Source organism: Pantherophis guttatus, chromosome 2 (genome assembly GCF_059756535.1).
Source record: "Pantherophis guttatus breed Tessera chromosome 2, ASM5975653v1, whole genome shotgun sequence".
NCBI lineage: Eukaryota > Metazoa > Chordata > Lepidosauria > Squamata > Colubridae > Pantherophis > Pantherophis guttatus.
Genome location: NC_142064.1, coordinates 276,280,985 through 276,298,695, shown reverse-complemented (window position 1 = coordinate 276,298,695; position 17,711 = coordinate 276,280,985). Strand labels below are relative to the sequence as shown.

The window sequence follows — 17,711 nt, the reverse complement described above, 5'->3', positions numbered from 1 at the left end:
AGGACTACCTGTACTTGGAACAGGAGGCCAAGTCCCTCCCAAAAGTTTAGCAAGACTGTCTTACAAGAGTTCCATGTCAAAACAGGACGCAGAAGAGTAGATCGGCGAAGTCAGAGGTTGTGGAAGGTTCATCAGTGGGTCCAGTTTCAGAGTCCGGGCCCTGAGGTTCAAGGGTCAAGAGTCAAGGCACATGGAGTGGGAGTTCATGGAGGCTGTCCTCAGGAGGAGGGCTTGAGCCCACTGGTCTATTTTAACTGAAGCAGCCTCAGTGTTGCTCATTTAGTGGGGCGAGACTCCTTCCTCCTTCCTTGTGAACCGTCTTGGAGGAACCCCTATGCTCCATTCCCTTCACAGTGCAACACTGCCCTGCCCAGTCCCAAATCCCATCACTGGTCCATAAGGAGTCTATGGTTGAGGCAGGGGTGAAATCCAGCAGGTTCTGACAGGTTCTGGAGAACCAGTAGCGGAAATTTTGAGTAGTTCGGAGAACCAGCAAATGCCACCTCTGGCTGGCCCCAGAATGGGGTGGGAATGGAGATTTTGCAATATCCTTCCCCTGCCACGCCCACCAAGCCACACCACGCCCACCAAGCCATGCCCACAGAACTGGTAGTAAAAAAATTTGGATTTCACCACTGGGTTGATGGTATCGAAAGCCACCGAATGTCAAGGAGTACAAGGATGGATGCACCAGAGGTAATCCTCAACAAAAATGGGGATTTTGCAGTATCCTTCCCCCAGGAGTGGTGAGGGAATGGGGATTTTGCAGTATCTTTCCCCTGGAGTGGGGCGGGAATGGAGATTTTGCAGTATCCTTCTCCTGCCACGCCTACCAAGCCACACCACGCCCACCACGCCATGCCCACAGAACCAGTAGTAAAAAAAATTGGATTTCATCACTGGTTTGAACCATCTCTTGTTGCGATCAGCCTTCCACTGAGCATGTACAGAGTGAGAAGAGGAAGGACCTTCTGCCTCCTTTTCATGGTTCTGTATTTCTACCGATGAAGAAGACCGAGGTCATTAGAGGACCTTCCAATTGGTTTTGAGTTCCTGGAAACTGGCCGTCTGCAGGATGAGCCTCCCCTTCAGATCCTCTCTTGTCTCTCTGGGTTCACAGCAGGCGTAACCTTCCTCTGTTTTAACTGACTGGTTAGTTTAAGGTGCAGCATCTTGTGCAAACAAGAGATTCACACACAAACAACTGGATAGACATATATTGCCACAGAAACACATAGACATAGTCCATATTTTCCAGGCCATCTGCTGAACATGTTTACCTTCTGAAAGACTTCAGTATCATGTTTATTACGGTCTCTTCTCAGACGCTTTGGATTCTGGTAAGAACCAGGACTTTCCTTCTGCAAGCTAAGAGCCCTTGGTTAAGTTCCAACTCCACAGAGGCAATATTTTCTCCTTCCATTCCTCTCCCAGCAACCCTCTAAGGTAGGCCAGTTGGGTTGACAGTGGTTGAAGCCTCCCGGTGGACAAAAAAGGCAAGTAATTTAATTTAATTTAATTTAATCAATTCAATTTATATGCCGCCTTTCTCCGAAGACTCAGGGCGGCTTACAATGCATTTAAAAAAAAAACATTATAAAAACATTTAAAAATTAAAAATTAAAACATTAAAACCCATTCACACCATTCATGGCCGGATCTCACACAATCACAACAGCGAGATCAATGGCCCCAGGCCTGCCAGAATAGCTAGGTCTTCACCGCTTTTCGGAAGGCCAATAGGGTGGGGGTGGTCCGGACCTCAGGAGGTAACTGGTTCCAGAGAGCTGGGGCAGCCACAGAGAAGGCCTTCCCCCCACCCAGGCCCGCCAGCCGGCATTGTTTACCTGACGGGACCCGGAGGAGATCTTACCGGTCACTGGGAGCTATGCGGCAGAAGGCGGTCTCGAAAATAGCCTGGCCCTGACCCATGTAGGGCTTTAAAGTAATAACCAACACCTTGAATTGTGCCCGGAGACCAATAGGGAGCCAGTGCAGCTTGCGGAGAATTGGTGTAATGTGGGTGTATCTAGGCGCACCCACGATAGCTCGCGCGGCTGCATTCTGGACCAACTGTAGTCTCCGAACCCTTTTCAAGGGTTAGCCCCATGTAGAGCGCGTTGCAATAATCTAACCGTGAGGTGACAAGGGCATGAGTGACTGTGAGGAGAGCCTCCCGATCCAAGTAGGGTCGCAATTGGTGCACCAGGCAAACCTGTGCAAAGGTCCCCCTAGCCACAGCTGTCAGATGTTGCTCTAATCTTAGCTGTGAGTCTAGGAGGATACCCAAATTGCGAGCCCGTTCTGAGGGGGACAATTTCCCCCCCAAAACCAATTTGCCTGGAAGCTCCTCCAAGACGGCCCCCAATTGATGATCTCAGCACAAGTGTGGTATATTGGGGAACCCCCAGAGGCAGATCTTCCATCTTGCACTGGACAGTGTCCCACGAATGAGCCTGGCCCTGGCTGAACCTCTTCCCTCTCTTCCACCACCCAGGACGGAAGGTCTGAGTCAGCTTGCAAGCTTCCTCCTTTTCTCCAATAACAGGACAGGGTTATTCAAGAGGGAGAGAGGGAGGAAGGGAGAGGGGGGAGGGCAGTGGTGAAATCTAAAATTTGTTACTATCAGTTCTGTGGGCGTGGCTTGGGGGGGGTAATGTGACTGGGTGGGTGTGGCCATTTTTGAAAAAATAACTTTTAAAACCATTTTTTCTACAACCTCTTCAACGAAGAGGTTGTAAAAAATTGCTTTCAAAGGCTCTGACGATCCCAGCTGAGTTGCCTGATCGGCAGAGGCTTTTTTGTCTTTTAAATGCCTCTGACGATCAGGCAACTCAGCTTGGATTGTCAGAGGCTTTTAAAAGAAAAAAAGCCTCTGCCGATCAGGCAACTCAGCTGGGATCATCAGAGGCTTTTAAAAGCATTTTTTCTTCAACCTCTGAAGAGGTTGTAGAAAAAATGCTTTTAAAAGTAAAAAAAAAGCCTCTGATGATTGTGCGGCTCAGCTGGGCATGGGTGTGTGTGTGTGTGCAGGGATTTTTGCTACCGGTTCTCCGAACCACCCACGGCCATTGCTACCGGTTCAGGCGATCCGGTCTGAACCGGGAGCATTTCACCCCTGGGGGAGGGGGAAGAGGAGGGAAAGAGAGGAGGAGAGGGAGACGGGGAGGGGGAACACAAACCTCTCCAAAGAAGGCTTCATCTCAAGTGGCACCTTTGAGGACTGTTCAACTGAGTATGAGGACAATGATGGAAAAGCCGTTTCAACTGTTTCAAAACTCTCAATGCATTTGGAACGCTGGAGTTCCTGTGTTAATCTGCCCAAACACATCCTTAGTTTGGGAAATAATAAATTTAGTTTCCTAAAACCAGGGAATCTGGGGACTCTTTTTTTTTATTTTATTTGGCACAAGTAAAAGGGGTGCCTTGTTTTTAATCCGCACCTCCCCATTGGAGATTTTATCATCTCAGTTAGTTTTTCTGCCATGTCAGCTTTCAGATCTCACTCTGAAAATTCACAGGAAGTCTTGCGTCATCAGGCCTGGGGATCCCAGGGGACGACTTAATTATTAAGGTGGAATGATTAAGATATCTTTGCCTATCAGATCTTCTTTCTAAAAATATTTAATGTTTGAATGATAATTACAATATGAATTGTTTTAGCATTTACCAACTACCTGTTTTTAGCTTTGCTGCATGTTGCTCAGAGAAACTGGGGTGGCTATTGTGAAAGCATTTGTTTTCAGCTGACTGTAAGAAGAAATATCCTTCTGAGTTCAGCTCCAAGTGGGGGGAAAAGACACTGGAAACACGGAAATTGCTTGGAAAGATGGTTTAATGGTGGACAGGATCATGGTTTGAGTTCCTGAACAGAAAAAGGCGAGACACAGTGAGTCCCCGGGTTTTATGCCCTCTCTGGCTTTGAACTTCCTGGGGCCTAGAAAGAGTATCCTGATTGGTTGTCAGACTCCCAGGGGGTGGGGGTCTTAGCTAGCCTTGCTGGCGGATGTAATTTTCCCAGGTGCCATGTGGTGAGTTTCTGTTGCTAGATGGGTCCTATTGTGTTGCAGATGATGGTCTATTGACAAAGATTGAGTTTCTGCCTCTGGCCCATTAACAAAGGGTGGGGACAGAAAGATGGGAGCTGCTTAGTCTTTAAAACATGCTTCTCCATTTCTCATCCAGGGAAACATAATATTCTGCCTTTTTAATAGTTCCTAAAATATTTCATTCTTCTAGGAAAGGGGTGGGTGCTAACTTCCTGCATGACAAAAGCAGCTCCTGTCCCCAACGCAGTGAAAAGCAAAGGGAGTGTGATGACCCGGGACGTGGCATAAAGGCAACACAGACAGAGAATCGATGTGAGTCCCTTTATTGGCACCAACTTTGCCCCCAACGTCCCTTTTACTCTCCAGCCTGGAAAAAAGCTTTTCCACAAACCTGCAGATATGCCAGTCCAAAGGCTGTAAGCAGAATGACTGCAATCAATCATTGCAGCAGGGCCAGAGAATAAGTCCCGGAAGCGAAGAATAATTCAAAGCAAGACAAGATAAACACACAGAAGGACGGAAATAATTCAAACAGTCCAGAGGAATGCCAGGAATGCAGTCCACGACACTATAGGAATTCAGCATTTGTTCCAGTAGTGGGTTTCAATTTCGGTTGCTACCGGTTTGCTTGTGGACGCGCATGCACTCATGTGCATATGCAACACTTCTGTGCATGCACAGAAACGTCCGGGTGGGTGGTCGGAGCCTCCTGCCGCTGCCGCTACTGATTCGCCTGATCCGGGGCGAACTGGTAGCAACCCACCACTGGTTTGTTCCCAACATGCCCCTCCCAACTGCTTCTCCTTTAAACTCCATCCCCAGGTGTGCCTTGTGAAGGGAATCAGGGCCCTTTCCTTCCTTGTAAGTCACGCAACCCATGTTACTCTACTCTGCGTTCCCACCACCAACAGAGCCACTCTCCTGCTCTCCATCAGCTGTTTGTCTTCCATCTCAGAGTCAGACGCTGACAGGGGGTGGAGGGGAGGCATGGCAGGGAGGACTTGAAAACTACCATGGATTGGAGGAACAGCTTTTTGGGAAGGATCGAGGAGGGGGGGAGAGAAGGTTGGCTAGAAGCTGTATTTGTCTCCAAATCGGATCTAGTTGGGGAGGGGGATTGTCCACAATTCAGCATTCTGTCAGCCTCTGAGCTTTCAATGCTTGCTTGTCGGATGCCATGGTAATGGGGGGGGGAGAGGGGGAATTAGGAAATTGCTAGATGGGGAAGCGTGCTGGAGAAGGAGTATGGAGAAACGAAACCGAATCTTAGCTGCAGTCCTGTGCCTTTGAAGCTGCTATCTGCTGACATTCCAGATTGATGACACTGCCAGACGTGTGATTCCACCTGACCTCTGGAGGACCTTTGGATTGGATGATTTACGCTGGACAGTTGGGAGGAGATGCTTTCTATATGTGATTTTCATGCCTATTGCCTCAGATCTTGCTTTCCTTGGCTGCATTCAGTTCAATTTCAGTAAAAGTACCTTTATCTATGGAAATGGAGTCGGCGTCATTCTTTCCTGAAATCTGAAAGGAGGCACACCTGACACATTCCTATAAGATGCAAAAATGGACTTCTTCATATAGAAGCGGCTCCCTGTACAATACCCTGGCCAGAACTGTGACTTCCTGGAAAAGAAAGAAAGGAAAATGGAGTGGTCAGTGTGAAGTTTCCGAAAGATGCCCTAATTAATTCATGAGCCATGAGCCAAACTTCAAAAGAAATACAGTCATTTATTAGGAGCACCATTTCGGCAATATTCGGATGCAGTTAGAACTAATCCCACGTAGATTTATGTTCCCCTATGACCCTGTCTCTCCCCTCCTCCCTGGCCATGTCATAAATCACATTCTCCAATTAACCATTTTGGCTGGCTGTGAAATCCAACACCCTCCTACTCATTGTGGTAAGAAAGCATCTATGGAATGCCGCTTCAGTTAGGGAAATCAATCAGCTCTGTCAGTTCTCCCTCCCTCCTGCTCATGGCAACTTGAAAGCTTTGCAAGTTGACAGTTTCTTAGGTGGATGGAAAGAGATGAAGAAGCTTAGCTCCTTCTGACTCTAGATCCCTCCTTCCTTCCCTCACATACAAACTAAAACACACCAACACATCCAAAGAGTTTGCACCAAACAATGTCCTAAGAGGCATAGGAAAGAATTCTTAACATTGATCTATCTCCACAAAGAACAATAGTCCAACAATTCTTCAGCCAGAGGGCACAGCCAGTGTGAGGATACAGATGGCTCCAAAGTTTCTTTTTCCAATCAGTTCATTCTTGGAGAGCTTTGTGGTGGGAGACCAAGAGGAGATCCAGCTGGCATCCACCAAGGCTCCTTTTCTCTCAAAATGCCTCCTTTTGATCACTACCTTTACGGAGATTCCTGACCGTGTTATGGCCCAACCTGACCGTGTTATGGCCAAGCCTTTCCCATCCTCATTCTTTGAAAGCAGAGCAGCTTCTCAGACAGAAGGATCATCCAGACAGCTGAGTCACCTCACTGTTTTGAAAATTCCTTGTCTCAGATGTTCCTCTTTGGAGGTCTCCGTTCCCTAGAATGTAATGTAAAAGGGGGCCACCTTTCTCAGCTTAGTTCTTGGAGGAAGACAAAGATATCACATCTCTGCAGCTTTAGGAGCTGCACACACACACATGAGAAGCTACCTCTGATCCCAGAATTGGATCAGAATTGGTTAGAATTGGAGCTAACATGTAAAGATCACAAATCATCCACTTGATATTGCCTTGCAGACTTAAAGCTTAGTCAAGACTGAAGTCCCCCAAAGAGGCCAGATCTCAGATGCTCCCCCAAAAGGCTGGGAAAACATGGGAGAGTGAAGCCCAGAAGCTCCCCAAATAGAGAGACTCAGGAGAATTTCTCCATCTTCCTTCAATCACCCCCCAAAAAATGATACTTACTCAAGAATATCAAACTCCCAACAATCACACACGCCAGGACAAGAGCAGCCACAACGCAGCCGATGATGAGGCCCAGGTTGGATTCTGGAACTGAATTGGGAGAAAGAGCAGATAATCGAAGGAGAAGCCCAAACAATCATCCCAGTTAAAGGAGAGACTTAATTCAGCCAAAGGGATGGAAATTCCTCAATTTAAAAAGTCTTAAGGGGCTCCTCTTCATGTCCCTCTAACTGTAGCATGAAGACATCCTGTTGACCATTTTTTCAATAAATCCCTGATCATCAAATAATGTGTACAGTTCTTTATGAAAGCAGCAATTTGTTATTTGCAGGGACAGGGGCTAAGAGAGTATCTAAGGGGATTTCGTGAGGATCGGTCAACTGTTGTGATGGGATTTGTTGCTTCCGAATCCAATTCTATGGACTGTTGCCTGCAGGCCCACCAACCTCATATATGGGAAAAAACCAATCAACGAGAACTCAACTTCACATCTGGACAAAGCTGGGGTCAGATTTCTCTCCCACAACCCTCCAAAGAGCCCAGCCTTTCCCTCCCTGCAGCCTCTCACCCTTCAGTACCAAGGCCAGAGGCTCCTGCAGGCCGTCGTGCTCCACATGACACCGATAGCGGTCCCTCTCTTTGGGATCGATCTGGATGCCGAGCCAATAGTGGTAAGTCCCATCCGCATTGGGGGCCACAGACCCATGGAGAGTGTCCTGCATCCAGACTTCTCCGTCCCTCCTCCAGGAGGCATCGATCTCCCTGGGGTAGAAGCCGTGGACCTGGCAGATGTGCATCTCCAGCCCATCCTCAGCCTCTGTCCTTCTGGTCATTGTCACCACCGGGGTCTCTGCAGAAACACCAGAATTAACTCTGAGCCCCTCCAGAGGCCGACAGGCAGAAAAATCTCCCATTACTTGGTTTTAAGGCAGGGATTTAACACGTTCTAACTGCAGCGTCTCCAAGAGCATTTTAGGAAATGCTCAAATGCTTGACAAAAATGGAAACAGTGTCCAAGAAACAGTGGCAGATAGCATTTATCACATTGAGGTACCCCACGTGGAACTATCCAGTAGCGAGTTGTCCCACAGCAAATATCCCCAAGTGGCCTGTTGCCTTATTGTGGGCTGTGAACAGGATACTACTAAGTGCTTTTGCTGCCTGATCCACACAGACACACGTCAGCAAGGGTGGGCTTCAAAAATTTGAGCAAGGGGTTCTCAGCCTGGTTGCTGGGTGGACGTGGCCATGGTGGGCATGGCCTAGTCAGCCTCCTGCACTACGGCAAGGGGTGAAAACAGCCTCCCCAGGCTCCAGAGGCCCCTGAACTTCCCAAACTTCAGATAGGCCTGTTTTTCGCCCTCCCTGAGCCTCCGCACACACCACGCACTTACCTGCATCCAAAACAGGTCACGTGGGGACTCCTGGGCCGGACGGGGTGGGGTGGGCAGGGCCATCCAGGAGTGGGATCTGGGGGTTCACTGAACTGCACAGAATCTTAGCTAGAGGTTCTCCCGAACCCTTGTGAACCCCCAGTAGCCCACCCCTGTCCGTCAGGCAGAGGCCGCATTTCCTGGTCCATTGAATGGCTTTCTGTGTCTTGGAGACTTCCTGGAGGGGGAGGGGAAGAATTCCTTCCCAGGGACCCAGGCAGCAGACCAGGGACCCAAAGGGGCCGAACGCGTGCAAGAAATCTGGCATAAAGGAGGAAAGTCCAACCTGGATCCAGATACTGACCTATTGTCAGCAGCGTCTCGTTCCCATAAGACAGGCACTTCTTTAGCAACTCAATGCAGTTTTCCATGATGACCTCCACCATGGGGAAGGAGAATCTGGCTTTCCCATTATAAGCCTCCATGTAAAACCCACTTTCACTCCCATTTCCCTGGAGTTCACAGCTTGCGATGCCCTGTAGCATATCATCTGAAAGGGAGACAGGATTATTGTTTGAGGAATCCTCAGGAGAGACAGATATCTCCATTCTTATAGGGACTTTGATTCAATAGGAAGCCAGTAAGAAAAGGGACAAATAACAACTGGAAAATGAAAGAAATTCATTTCCCCCCTAAAGCGCTCCCCCACCTCTCCCTCTCTCTCTCTCTCTCTCTCTCTCTCTCTCTCTCTCTCTCTCTCTCTCTGTGTGTGTGTGTGTGTGTGTGTGTGTGTGTCTATCCCCATCCATCCATCCATCCATCCATCCATCCATCCATCTCTCTCTCTATATATATATTGTGGCTCTGTTACCTGAGCCTGTGTCATCGGCAGGAGAGGACTCCGAGAGTGAAGGAGAGGAGTTGGCAAGGCCTCCCTCTCCAGGACCCTCCTCTCTGGCAATGCCTTCGGTGTCCGCCGAAGGGCAAGAGATAGGGCCAGGGCCAAGCACGTCCACGCAGCCACAGGTGGACAGTGATGAGGGTAATGAGTCTTGGCAGGATCCTTGGCAGCGTCGCAGAGATAAGCGCACGCAACAGAAGAAAAGGCGTGCCAGAGATTAGGCTGAGTCACTGGACCACACCCCACAGGATATAAAAGGGGGTGAGGTGGCCATTCAGACTCTGTGATGGACAAAACTAACTACTATCGAGTCACATTGCATATTTGGAAACAACATTATCGGCCTTGGATTTATTTTACGAACTGGACAATTCTTGACTGTGGGTATTTTGTTCATTGAGTAAAAGTTCTTGGCAAGCAGCTACTGGGTTGCTGCCAAGCGTCTTATCGGAAGAATTGGTTGTCTGCCAGTTTATTTAACCCCCGGCTGTCTGTTTGTGTGTTTGTGTGAGATGGGGACAGAACACTCTATCCCTATCCCTATCCCTATCCCTATCCCTATCCCTACCCCTACCCCTACCCCTACCCCTACCCCTACCCCTACCCCTATCCCTATCCCTATTCATTCATCCATCCATCTATCTATGTATCATCTATCTATCTATCTATCATCTATCTATCTATCATCTATCTATCTATCTATCTATCTATCTATCTATCTATCTATCTCTATATCTATCACATTTTGATTGCCCATCTGCCTTTAATATTTATCACATCCATAAAACTTCAGTTATGGGGCAAAAAACTTCAGTTATGGGGCAAGAGTAAAATAATTTTTAAAGCAATAAACATAATTTCAAAATAACATTTTAAAAAGGAAACAGCCTTTTAATCTGGGAGCAAGCCACTTTCTTCTCCTCTCGTGCTATTGGCAGGGAACATGGGGCAGGGAGATCCACCCGACCCATCACTTACCTTGTCTCTGATTGTGGTAAATCCTCATAAATTCCAGGTGGTCTCTGTGCCGATCATTGAAGTTACGTGCTACGTCAGTCAGAGCCTGCCAGTATTGGGGAATATCCTTCCCCGATTTCTCCATCCAGGAGACTCGCGGCTGAATCTTCCTGCTGTTGCTGTCGTAGTGAGCAAAGATCTGACCGTCCACATAGCCCACAATGAAAAAGTGACTCAGCCTCTGACTGGGCTCGAAGATGGTGAAGTAGACAATCTTGAAGGAATGTGAGGAGAAGCCTGAAAAAGGACCCAGTCGGGTAGAGTTAGGGGGATTCTGCTAGGGGACTCGGATGCTATGGGGCACAGCAGGACCAGTGGTGGAATTCAAATTTTTTTACTACCGGTTCTGTGGGCGTGGCTTGGTGGGCGTGGCTTGGTGGGCATGGCAGGGGAAGGTTACTGCAAAATCTCCATTTCCTCCCGATCAGCTGGGACTCGGGAGGCAGAAAATAGATGGGGGCAGGGCCAGTCAGAGGTGGTATTTACCGGTTCTCCAAACTACTCGAAATTGCCGCTACTGGTTCTCCAGAATCTGTCAGAACCTGCTTAACCCCACCTCTGAGCAGGACCCATTATCAGATCTGGAAGGAAGAAAAAGAGACTAGAGTGGGCAGAAGAGAAAGGGGGAAATGAAGTGTTGTAGAATGATGAGACCAAACAACATTCCTGGGTCAGCCAGAGACAGTTTTGTTGCGCAAGGTTCAGAGCCAGTTTTGTACCTGAAGCTTTGAACAAGGAGAGAATGCTGATACAACTGTTTTTATACATTTCTAAGACAAAGGATTCAGTGAGATCATACATTTTCCATATATGGTTAACATGAGATCATACATTCGATTTTCCCTATATGGTTACATACAGTGGATAATATGTTCATCTAATTACTTAAACCATTAATTTTAGTTTATAAAATTATCTTAGCCACACAACTTTTCTTAAGTGCTTGTAGTTGTTTATGGGAGAGTTACTGCTGTCCTTGGGTAAATTTATTGGATTAAGTAACTCTTTGTAACATATAGGTCTTTGTGTCATTCACAGTGAGGTCACTCAGAGGTTTTCCATATGGCTGTCCTTTCATGACATCTAGGTCTCATCAGAAGATATATTACCACTTAATGGGGTTTAACTGTTTGTTAATGTAATTTCCAACAAGCACTTTTCTATCTTATAATAATGTGAATAGAGAGGTTCTCTCAAAGTTCATGTATCCAAGCACGTCTTCCCCCTATAACAATGTGAATAGAGAGGGTCCTCCAGAGCCCATATATCTGACTCCGTATGATTCCTTTCTTTCATCCACATTAGAAGGAAGAGATGATGGAAGAGAAAGAGGAGGGAGAAGGTGGAAAGAGGGAGGGAGGGAGAGGCAAAAAAAAAACAGCTTCTGGAGGGGTTTGAGGGCAGAGAAGTTTGGGATGAGAGAGAAAAGGAAGAGAAAGCAGGATTCAAGGGAAAACAGGAACCCCAAAACCTACCTGCCCGCCTACCCCAATTGTGCCCTTCTCTCCTCCAGCAAGGCCTTGTATGGATGGCCCCAAGCAGGCTGTAGTCACCCACAGGGGAAAAGGGGGCAGTTTCCACCTCCAGAAGCAGCAGGAAACCCCACCTGGTCTACCCAGCTTCATAGGGAAAACAATAAAATCAGCTTCTTGCCTCACTGCCAACGTGACTTGTTAATAAGTAAAGATTTGAAGAGAGATTTTATAAAACAGGGAGGGAAAGAGGGATTGGGTGGGGGGGCAGCAGCCATGGAACCCTTGGGGGAAACCCAAACTGATTGCCTGGGAGATGTGGGAATTCAAAATGGGAGTAAAGGGAGCAGCAATGAAGACACACGGCCCCTCTGGATCCGTGGTGAAATTTAATTTTTTTTTTACTGCGGGTACTGTGGGCGTGGCTTGGTGGGCGTGGCAGGGGAAGGATACTGCAAAATCCCCATTCCCTCCCCACTCCTGGGAGAAGGATATTGCAAAATCTCCATTCCCACCCCACTCCGGGACCAGCCAGAGGTGGCATTTTCCGGTTCTCCGAACTACTCAAAATTTCCGCTACCTGTTCTGCAGAACCTGTCAGAACCTGCTGGATTTCACCTCTGATCTGGATCTTCTTCCTCGCCTGCCGCCCCCCCTCCCTGGCTGGGTAATTCCTCCTCCCCTCCCAGTTCAGGCATCTGAGCAAGAATTGGGTTTGAACCCAGGACTCAGTGGGGCTCACTCCCATTCCACAGAAAATCTCACTGGGATTATCCCAAGATTGCTTCAATTCAGCAACCCAATTTGGGCTCTCATGCTGTCTGTCATTCAGATTTACTTGCAAGGCACCAGATTTATTCTAGATCTCAAACTTTCCACAGATGATTCTCAAAAAATTGTCTTCCTCCGGTGCTGATCCTGCTCTCTTTTCAGTGGCACTATGGAAATCAGCCTTGACACACACAGTCACAAATTTCACGAGATGAGCCTTGAAGTCATCAAGGCTACTCTCTTCTCAGGATCGGAACTGAAATAAAAGCCTTTTTCTACCCCTCAATATGTATCTAGCAAAAAATTACTGGTACAAGATTAAAATCTAGCTGGAAGAAATGATACAGCAACGTATTGAATTTAAACCAGAGTTCCTACGGGGTATCTTTCCAGAAAAAAATTAGTAAGGAAAATGTATATTTGATCATACATGTAATAACAGCTGCAAGAATTGTGTATGCTCAAAATTGGAAATCAGAGAAAATACCTTTGGAAGAAGAAGTAATAAAAAAATTTTTAGATTGTGCAGAAATGAATAGATTAGCTCTGATGATTAAAGATAAGGAGGAATCAAAATATTTTAAAACATGGAATTATTTTTATAGTTGGTTGGAGAAGAGATATAAATGACCGATACCATAATTATGTATAAATGATGATTACAATATTGATTTAGTAATGAAATGTTAGAATGGTTTGGATGAAGATGAAGATAGATGAAGAAGAAACTTAGGGAAGATGGAGAAGAAGCCTAGAAGATAACACTGAGATGTCACAGGGAGGGGAGGATTGATGTATTAAATGTTTGTCTTTAAAAAAAAAATTACTCAAAAAAAAATATGTGTCTAGCCTCTGCTTGACTCTCTCCAGCAAAGAGGAACCCCAAAACTCTCTGGACAAGTGGTTGCCCTGTCCAGCTGCTCTTACTAAAACATTCAACGAGAATCTGGCTCTCTTTCACCAAAATCCATCACTTTATGAATGAGGTGTTTTTCTTTTTTCTAATCCAATTCAAAAGAAAGTTTGTTAAGGCCAAAGATCAAGAAAAATAATAATAGCACCATTGAGAAAAGGAGATAATATGATGAAGAAAGGAAACATATGAAACCCATCATTGTAGAATCAAATCTACTGCAGAAACTCTGATCTAGGCCTTTATCCTGGGAATCGATGATCATGTGGAGAGTTGATTAGCCCTGATCACTGTCATTCTGAGCAGGATGAGGGACATTTCTTTGTGCTTTACAAGGCTGGGATCCGCTCAGGGATCCCCCTTCCCTTGGCCTGAGGAGATATCGCAAACCAGACGTGATACCTTATTAACGGTAGTTAATGCCCCTAGTGCCCCACTACTGCCCCTAGTGGTGACAGTGGGAGGTGCAAAGGCAGCCAGGGAGTTTGCGAATTGACATGGTCGCATCCGAGTGTTGCCATCCTACAATCTCCACGGTGGGACGGAAAGAATTGTGCAGGTACACTTGACTGACATCTGGAGGAGCCATCTTGCCTTGCTTCCAGAATGGCTCAAGGAGATCGGGGGTGGGGGGAGAGCGGCAGCAAAGAGGGAGAGAGACAGACAGCAGACAGGCAGGCAGGCAGGCACACAGATGGACGGATCGGATGGATGGACAGACGGATGGATTCCCACCAGCAGAAAAAGGTGTAAGTCCCTTACATCTTGAAAGGGAATGGAATGGAATGGAATGGAATGGAATGGAATGGAATGGAATGGAATGGAATGGAATAGAATAGAATAGAATAGAATAGAATAGAATAGAATAGAATAGAATAGAATAGAATAGAATAGAATAGAATAACAGAGTTGGAAGGGACCTTGGAGGTCTTCTAATCCAACCCCCTGCCCAGGCAGAAAACCCTACACCACTTCAGACAAATGGTTATCCAACCTCTTCTTTAAAACTTTCAGTGTTGGAGAATTCACAACTTCTGGAGGCAACTTGTTCCACTGATTAATTGTTCTAACTGTTAGGAAATTTCTCCTTAGTTTTAAATTGCTTTTCTCCTTGATTAGTTTCCACCCATTGCTTCTTGTCCTGCCCTTAGGTGCTTTGGAGAATAGCTTGACTCCCTCTTTCTTTGTGGCAGCCCCTGAGATATTGGAACTGCTATCATGTCTCCCCTAGTCCTTCTTTTCATTAAACTAGACATACCCAGTTCCTGCAACCGTTCTTCATATGTTTTAGCCTCCAGTTCCCTAATCATCTCTGTTGCTCTTCTCTGCACTCTTTCCAGAGTCTCTTTCTAGGGACTCTTGGAAGGGACTCACCAAGGCACACGTGCTGCAGAGCGACCACCTCCAACACCAGGAGCCACAGGGGCGCAGAGCGCAGAGCCATCCTCTGTCCTGAAACCTCCACCTGCAGCTGCGCTCTCCTGAAAAGTCCCAGGCGAAAGAAAGAGGCGCTTCGGGACGATCTATAGCATAATAATCCAAAGCGAGCCGGCGATTGGCCAAGCTCAACCAATAGGGAAAAAACGTTTCCATGACATCTCTGGTTACTAGGCAGGCGGAGGGGGGAAAACTTCTGAGAAAAGCTGGAAAAGGGAAGCGAGAGTTTCACAAGAATCAACACATTCAGCAACATCTCATTCCAGGAATTCTTCATCATGGGGGGAGGGGCATATCATGGGGGGAGGGGCAGATCTGCAGGGATCAAAAACAGCGGGGGAGTTTTCTGGGCGCAGGTGGGGGGGGAGGGCTGCGAGGGGCTGTGGGATCAGGCAGAGGTCGGAAACCCCCAAATGATCTTCCCTCTGGATGAAAACGCTCAAAGGCACTTGGGGGATCTCCAAGGCGAAGACGCCGCTTTCTATGGAAAAAGGTCAGCGGTGCAAAACGCAGAACAATGCATTAATGGATGCCCTCTTTCCTTTTATTCTCCTGCAAAGACCTGAATCTTCAGGAAGCTTCAAAACTCGATAGTTTTCCTGCAATTTTAGGTTTAGGTTAGGTTAGGTTTATTAAATTTGTATACCGCCCTTCTCCCGAAGGACTCAGGGCGGTGAACAGCCAAGATTAAAATACATGCAATATAAAAATTAAAATAAATTAAAACAGAATTAAATCAAATTGGCTTCCCAAAATTTAAAACCCTTTGCCCATAAAATAACCCTTTAAAATTTTAAGCCAGCCCGGCTTGCTGAAATAGGAAGGTCTTCAAAGTTCGACGGAAAGTACGGAGGTCCGGGATCAGTCGTATTCCTGGGGATAGCTCGTTCCACAAGGCGGGTGCCCCCACAGAGAAGGCTCTCCCCTTGGGGGTCGTCAGTCGACATTGCTTGGCCGACGGCACCCTGAGGAGACCCTCTCTGTGGGAGTGGATTGGCCGGTGGGAGGTTATCGGTGGCAGAAGGTGGTCTCGTAAATACCCAAGCCCTAAGCCATGGAGCGCTTTAAAGATGAGAACCAATACCTTGAAGCGCACTCGGAAGACCACCGGGAGCCAGTGCAGCTCACGCAGGAGTGGTGTTACATGGGAGCGCCTTAGTGGCTCTTCTGGGGAAATCCTTGGACTGAAAATAATAAATTCCTCTTCAGGTTATGATCGTTGTTATTATGATGGCCAAATGATAAAGAATGGATGATTTGACACTTCCCATGCTGAGCAAACTATGAGTAAGTAGCAATGGTTAATTTTCAGGGCTTGAACCATCTCCTGCTGTGATCAGCCTTCCACTGAGCATGTACAGAGTGAGAATAAGGCCATGGCTGTCGAGAAGGGGAGGGAGCTTCTGCCTTCCTTTCATGGCTCTGTGTTTCTACCGATGAAGAAGGCCAAGGACTCAATTGCTGGTGATCTCTGGAAATTGTCTGTCTGTAGGGTTGCCAGATCTGCTTCCAAAAAATAGCGGACAAGCGGGGGGGGGGGGTTTAAGTAGTAAAAAAATAATTTTACAATTAAATTATATATTTTCTTAGAAACATTTTAACATGTATTAAAATAATCACTTCAAAACTTTACTTAAAATTCAAAATATCAAATATATTATAATAATATGTAAAATATTAAATTACATTTTAATTTCATCATAAAGCTTTTGAATTAAAAAATGTCCACTATTTTGTGAAAAAAATAGTGAACATAATGTGAAAAAAGCAGACTGTCCGCTCAAATTGTGGACACCTGGCAACACTATCTGTCTGTAGGGTGAGCCTCACCTTCAGATCAGTGGTGGGTTCCTCCTGGTTCCGTCCGGTTCGGCCGAGCCAGTAGCGGTGACGATATGACTTCACCGAACCGGTTCTCCCCCCCCCGCCCTCCCCCCCACCCACCCACGTTATTCTTACCTTTTATTTGGTCCCACCCCCAATCTATTGCTGCCTCCTGAGTCCCAGCTGATGACTAGAGGGAAAAAAAACTATTTAAACACTTGCCGGGGGGCTTCAAAGGGCCGTCCTACAGCTGATCAGTGTTAAAAGCAAACAAATGAGTCGGGTCCTAAGTGCGAGGACTGGTCGTAAGTGCGAGGACCTTCCAGAAATGACTCTGACCAGCTAGCCACGCCCACCTAGTCACATGACCTCCAAGCCACGCCCACAGAACCGGTAGTAAAAAAAATTTAGAACCCACCCCTGCTTCAGATCCTCTCTTTTCTGTCTGGGTTCACAGCAAGGAGTAACTTTGTCTGCTCTCAGAGCCTGGTTAGTGTAACATGGAGCCTCTTATTCAGACAAGAGATTCACGCACAAGCTACTGGATGGACATGCGTGGACACAGAAATACGCGGATACAATCCATGTTCGGCAGGGCACCTACTGAACATGTTTGTGTGAATCCTTGCCTTCTGTTGCTGAATATGACTGTCGGTAAGAAGGCACAAATGCAGGAGAGGCTGCAGGATCTGTGTCGCTCTCCCATTCCAGGCCAGTTCCTCTAATATTTCTTAGAAGTTGTGATTGCCACACACACACACACCCAACCCCAGATCATGAGATCGCATGTCAGTACACTCCATTGCTTGATTGCTCACAGTTAGGAAATTTCTCCTTAGTTCTAGGTTGATCCTCTCCTTGGTTAGTCTCCATCCATTTATTTCTTGGCTTGCCATATGGTGCTTTGGAAAATAGCTTGACCCCCTCCTCTTTGTACAAGACCCTCAAATATTGGAACAGTGCTATCGTATCCCCCCAGTCCTTCTTTTCATTATACTAACCAAACCCAATTCCTGCAACCGTTCGCATGTTTTA

General features: G+C 46.8%; 1 protein-coding gene across 1 annotated transcript; it reads right to left on the bottom strand.

Annotated features, from left to right (window-relative positions):
* Window positions 1-4,356: 4,356 nt before the first annotated feature.
* Window positions 4,357-15,137, bottom strand: LOC117668276 (major histocompatibility complex class I-related protein 1-like). The gene is made up of 6 exons (XM_034422054.3): window positions 14,790-15,137; window positions 10,221-10,496; window positions 8,706-8,891; window positions 7,537-7,818; window positions 6,969-7,058; window positions 4,357-5,678 (listed from the first exon to the last, which is right to left on the bottom strand). The coding sequence occupies exons 1-6, from the start codon at window positions 15,130-15,132 to the stop codon at window positions 5,629-5,631; spliced, it is 1,227 nt and encodes a 408-aa protein (XP_034277945.3). The 5' UTR covers window positions 15,133-15,137; the 3' UTR covers window positions 4,357-5,628.
* Window positions 15,138-17,711: the final 2,574 nt, after the last annotated feature.

Bases quoted from the DNA above. Each gene is read 5' to 3' on its own strand.
- LOC117668276 (XM_034422054.3), bottom strand. From the start codon at position 15,132: ATGATGAAGAATTCCTGGAATGAGATGTTGCTGAATGTGTTGATTCTT. The intron at 10,497-14,789 runs GTGAGTCCCTTC...GTCCTTTTTCAG, and splicing joins TCTGCAGCACGTGTGCCTTG to GCTTCTCCTCACATTCCTTC. The intron at 7,819-8,705 runs GTCAGTATCTGG...GTGTTTCTGCAG, and splicing joins CGAGACGCTGCTGACAATAG to AGACCCCGGTGGTGACAATG.